Genomic DNA, 5,000 nt, shown 5'->3' with positions numbered 1-5,000 from the left:
ACAAAAGACTAAGCTGTTTTAAATGACTTCCCATTGCAATGGAGAAAACCACTGACCATACAGCTCTCCCTCTCCTGTTGGCCCAGCTGTGAGCTACATTAACTCACTCAGTACGGCCAGTCCTCTCTTCTCCTCTACACAGACCCCTCGGATGTCCAGTGGGTGTCTGAATGACCCAACCTTTAGCTTCCGTCGTCAGAATTGTGGTATTCTTTGTCAACATTCACCTCTTCAGTATAAGAGCCTTCCGCTTGTAATATTTTTATGACGGTAACTGGGATGAAACGCTGTTAACGTCGTCTCTTTCGCCGTTCGTATGGAAAGAGTTAAAGTACATTAAAACAGTGGAGGCAGAAACAAAGAGGACGGCCTGTGAAACAGGCTCTTCAGGGACTGACCCAGGCACTGTGGTGACACTGTCTTCGAGTCAAACACCATTCGGCAGGAACTTCCCTTTGGGCATCTCTGAAACATTCACAGTGAACATCCACCGTGTTGTGAGAACCGGTGCTGAGGTCATATGTGGTGCCGCATCAGTCGTCGTCATGAGACCATGGGATTGAAGAAGAAGAAGAAGAAGAAGAAGGAGGAGGAGGAGGAGGAGAAGGAGGAGGAGAAGGAGGAGGAGGAAAACAAGGAGCAGTAAGAGAAGAAGAAGGAGGAGGAGGAAAACGAGGAGAAGTAAGAGAAGAAGGAGGAGAAGGAGGAGGAGGAGAATGAGGAGGAGGAAAACAAGGAGCAGTAAGAGAAGAAGAAGAAGAAGGAGGAGGAGGAGGAAAACGAGGAGCAGTAAGAGAAGAAGAAGAAGGAGGAGGAGGAGGAAAACGAGGAGCAGTAAGAGAAGAAGAAGGAGGAGGAGGAGGAGAAGGAGGAGGAGGAAAACAAGGAGCAGTAATAGAAGAAGAAGGAGGAGAAGGAGGAGAAGGAAAACAAGGAGCAGTAATAGAAGAAGAAGGAGGAGAAGGAGGAGGAGGAGGAGGAGGAGGAGGAGGAGGAGGAGGAAAACAAGAAGCAGTAAGAGAAGAAGAAGGAGGAGGAGAAGGAGGAGGAGGAGGAGGAGGAGGAGAAGGAGGAGGAGGAGGAGGTGGAGGAGGAGGAGGAAAACAAGGAGCAGTAAGAGAAGAAGGAGGAGGAGGAGGAGAAGGAGGAGGAGGAGGAGGAGGAAAACAAGGAGCAGTAAGAGAAGAAGGAAGGAGGAGGAGAAGGAGGAGAAGGAGGAGGAGAAGGAGGAGGAGGAGGAAAACAAGGAGCAGTAAGAGAAGAAGGAGGAGGAGGAGAAGAAGAAGGAGGAGGAGGAGGAGGAGGAAAACAAGGAGCAGTAAGAGAAGAAGAGGGAGGAGGAGGAGAAGGAGGAGGAGGAGGAGGAGGAGGAAAACAAGGAGCAGTAAGAGAAGAAGAAGGAGGAGGAGGAGGTGGAGGAGGAGGAGGAGAAGGAAAACAAGGAGCAGTAAGAGAAGAAGGAGGAGGAGGAGGAGAAGGAGGAGGAGGAGGAGGAGGAGGAGGAGGAAAACAGGAGCAGTAAGGAAGAAGAAGGAGCTGACGGAAGGGAGGGGAATTGGATAACAAGGAGTTCTTCCAAGTACACCACTTCTCGCAAGAGGGTGTAGGCAGAGATGGGATGGTCAAGGAGCTAGCCCCCAAACTGCAGCAGTAGACGACCAGTGCGATGCCTCTAGTTGAGAGGCACAGTGGAGTGATGGCTAGAGGTAACGCGTCGCTAGGAAGCGAGGAATCGAGCGCGCTGGTTCGAATCACGGTTCAGCGCGATATTTTCCCCTCTACTAGACCTGAAGGGTGGTCTGGAGCTAGCATTCGGATGAGCGAAAAACGAGTCGTGTGCAGCATGCACTTAGGATAAAGACCACGGCACAAAGGGTTGTTCCGGGAAAATCGTAGAAAAATCACACGATAGGAAAAACGAAAAAAACTCATAGGAACAAATACAAAACAATGGGTGGCGCGTAGTGTAGCGACGCGCTCTCCCTGGGGAGAACAGCCCGAGTTTCACACAGAGAAATCTGTTGTGATAAAAAGAAATACAAATACAAATACAGTCCTTCACAAAAGACTAAGCTGTTTTAAATGACTTCCCATTGCAATGGAGAAAACCACTGACCATACAGCTCTCCCTCTCCTGTTGGCCCAGCTGTGAGCTACATTAACTCACTCAGTACGGCCAGTCCTCTCTTCTCCTCTACACAGACCCCTCGGATGTCCAGTGGGTGTCTGAATGACCCAACCTTTAGCTTCCGTCGTCAGAATTGTGGTATTCTTTGTCAACATTCACCTCTTCAGTATAAGAGCCTTCCGCATGCAATATTTTTATGACGGTAACTGGGATGAAACGCTGTTAACGTCGTCTCTTTCGCCGTTCGTATGGAAAGAGTTAAAATACATTAAAACAGTGGAGGCAGAAACAAAGAGGACGGCCTGTGAAACAGGCTCTTCAGGGACTGACCCAGGCACTGTGCTGACACTGTCTTCGAGTCAAACACCATTCGGCAGGAACTTCCCTTTGGGCATCTCTGAAACATTCACAGTCAACATCCACCGTGTTGTGAGAACCGGTGCTGAGGTCATATGCGGTGCCGCATCAGTCGTCGTCATGAGACCATGGGATTGAAGAAGAAGAAGAAGAAGAAGAAGAAGAAGAAGAAGAAGGAGGAGGAGGAGGAGGAGGAGGAGGAGGAGGAGGAGGAGGAAAACAAGGAGCAGTAAGAGAAGAAGAAGGAGGAGAAGGAGGAGGAGAAGGAGGAGGAAAACAAAGAGCAGTAAGAGAAGAAGGAGGAGGAGAAGGAGGAGAAGGAAAACAAGGAGCAGTAATAGAAGAAGAAGGGGGAGAAGGAGGAGGAGAAGGAGGAGCAGGAGGAGGAGGAAAACAAGGAGCAGTAAGAGAAGAAGAAGGAGGAGAAGCAGGAGGAGAAGGAGGAGAAGGAAAACAAGGAGCAGTAATAGAAGAAGGAGGAGAAGGAGGAGGAGAAGGAGGAGCAGGAGGAGGAGGAAAACAAGGAGCAGTAAGAGAAGAAGAAGGAGGAGAAGGAGGAGGAGAAGGAGGAGGAGAAGGAGGAGAAGGAGGAGGAAAACGAGGAGCAGTAAGAGAAGAAGAAGGAGAAGGAGGAGGAGGAGAAGGAGGAGGAAAACGAGGAGCAGTAAAAGAAGGAAGGAGGGAGAAGTAGGAGGAGAAGTTTTGTCGCAGCATCTTTTGTGAGGTAATTGACCTGTCTGCAAATCTGTCTGTCAATCCGTAGGTCCGTTTGTCTGTCTGTAGTCCGCCCGTCTGTTTGCCTGTCCGTCCATAAGTCCATCTGTCTGTTAGTCGGTCAGTCCACATGTCAGTCCGTTCGTCTGCTTATCTGTATGTAAAGCTGACACGAGGGTCAAGATTTAAATTGACGTTTTAATTAATAAATTAATTAGTTAATTTGTTTATGTTCGCTGTTTTTGGAGCCGCCCACTACACAGGGTCATACCGGGGCAGAAAAGCTGTAAATACTGGTCCCTTAACACCCCCCACACACCCCCCTCCAGCAAAAAAAGAAAAACGAAAATTCTAAACAGGGCTAGGGACATTCACATTCATACACACAAACCTAGGACAAGCCTTTGACGCTGATCATTCCGTCAATTGTTCCCCAGGGATATCTTTTTTAAAAGCAAACCTGAATGTAAACATAAAGATATATAATACATAAAACGAAACATACTAACAGGAATACAAAAACACAAAAGTTGCCAACGAGTATAACACACGCCCTGGACGCAAAAAAAAAAAGAGATACAAAAGTCCAGAAAAATAGATTTTTTTTAACAAATATTCGCAGCTTTTTGGACAAAAATTATTGATCAATGGAACAGCAAGACATAAAGTAAGAAAGAAGAAGCTAACAAACAGGACAGAAAAACAACAACAACAAACAGAGTTCAATAGAACAGAGGATACTGCTAGTACAGAATTTCCAAAATACCGCCCCCCCCCCCCCGGGCCCCCCAACTCCCCATTTCCAAGTGGTGGAGGATACTGATGGTGAAGAGTTACTTTAACTGCAACCCAGCTTGATAAAGTTAAATGACTGCTGATGACGGTGATGGTTTAGAATAACTGCAACCAAGCAGTGGAACAATCAAATCGTACAATGACAGTGAGGGTAAAAGTGTACAATGACTGTAGGTAAAGGTGTACAATGACTGTCAGCAATCAGGACAGCCACCCGTCCTGCCATGTCGAAGTGGGTGACCAACCACCCTCATATCGCTCCATCACTGATAAGACAATCGCGCTATTCAGCTTCAAAACCACAGGTCGCCTCAGACGGATTCGAAAAGTAGATCGCATCCGTTTACAGACGCTGGATACTGTGACGGCGAATTGGGGCGTTTGGACTTCGAGGCCAAGATGGCAAATCTGTAGCCAAACCCCAAAGAGTTAATACCGCGAAAGAGCCGAAGACTTACCCACGAGGAGGTAGAAAGTTAAATACAATACAAATAAAAACAACAAGAACAATAAAACAACAAAAACACAAAGACAACGCCAAATACAAACCAACCACTAATCCGTACAAAAGCACAACCAACAACACATTGTACAAGCCTCACCCTCCCCTTCCCCTCGCCCCGCCCCCTTTCATCTTACCACAGCGTCACAGGTGTTGGGAGGGACGGGAGGGGTGCAGATGTCACCGCCACAGGAGGTGCTGCAGCACTTGTCCTCCCCCTTGCAACTCTGGTCACTGGTACAATATTTGCTGCACAGGCGCTCGCTGTCCGGGCCCGGCGTGGGACACTGCCCGCCTTTTTCGTCTTTTTTGTTTGTTTGTTTAAATCAAGTAAACATTTTATTCGTTATCATGAGTCTTCTTTTCATCACTGTCATCGAATTATTAAATCAATTATCATCAAACAGGCAGTGGACAAAAACAAAAAAGGAAGAAAAAGAAAAAAAAAAAAAAAAAAGAACTGTATCGAAAAATGGTATCCTGGAAACATTGTTGAGCGACAGG

The 5,000-nt window shown here is 47.3% G+C and overlaps 1 protein-coding gene across 4 annotated transcripts in view; it reads right to left on the bottom strand.

Annotated features, from left to right (window-relative positions):
- Positions 1 to 5,000, bottom strand: part of LOC143282714 (papilin-like) — a 74,069-nt gene that overhangs the window by 29,191 nt on the left and 39,878 nt on the right. For 3 of the 4 annotated variants that reach the window (XM_076588429.1, XM_076588427.1, XM_076588430.1), the window contains exons 18-19: positions 4,634 to 4,800; positions 399 to 465 (exon numbers count right to left, since the gene is read on the bottom strand). In XM_076588429.1, the coding sequence (XP_076444544.1) occupies positions 399 to 465; positions 4,634 to 4,800 (234 nt within the window). Of the gene's footprint in view, positions 1 to 398; positions 466 to 2,458; positions 2,526 to 4,633; positions 4,801 to 5,000 lie in introns of all 4 variants that reach the window. The other variant, XM_076588428.1, reaches the window with a different exon arrangement.

This window comes from Babylonia areolata, chromosome 6 (genome assembly GCF_041734735.1).
Source record: "Babylonia areolata isolate BAREFJ2019XMU chromosome 6, ASM4173473v1, whole genome shotgun sequence".
Classification (NCBI taxonomy): domain Eukaryota; kingdom Metazoa; phylum Mollusca; class Gastropoda; order Neogastropoda; family Buccinidae; genus Babylonia; species Babylonia areolata.
The sequence above is the reverse complement of the archived record's forward strand: the minus strand, read 5'-3'. Positions and strand labels throughout refer to the sequence as shown.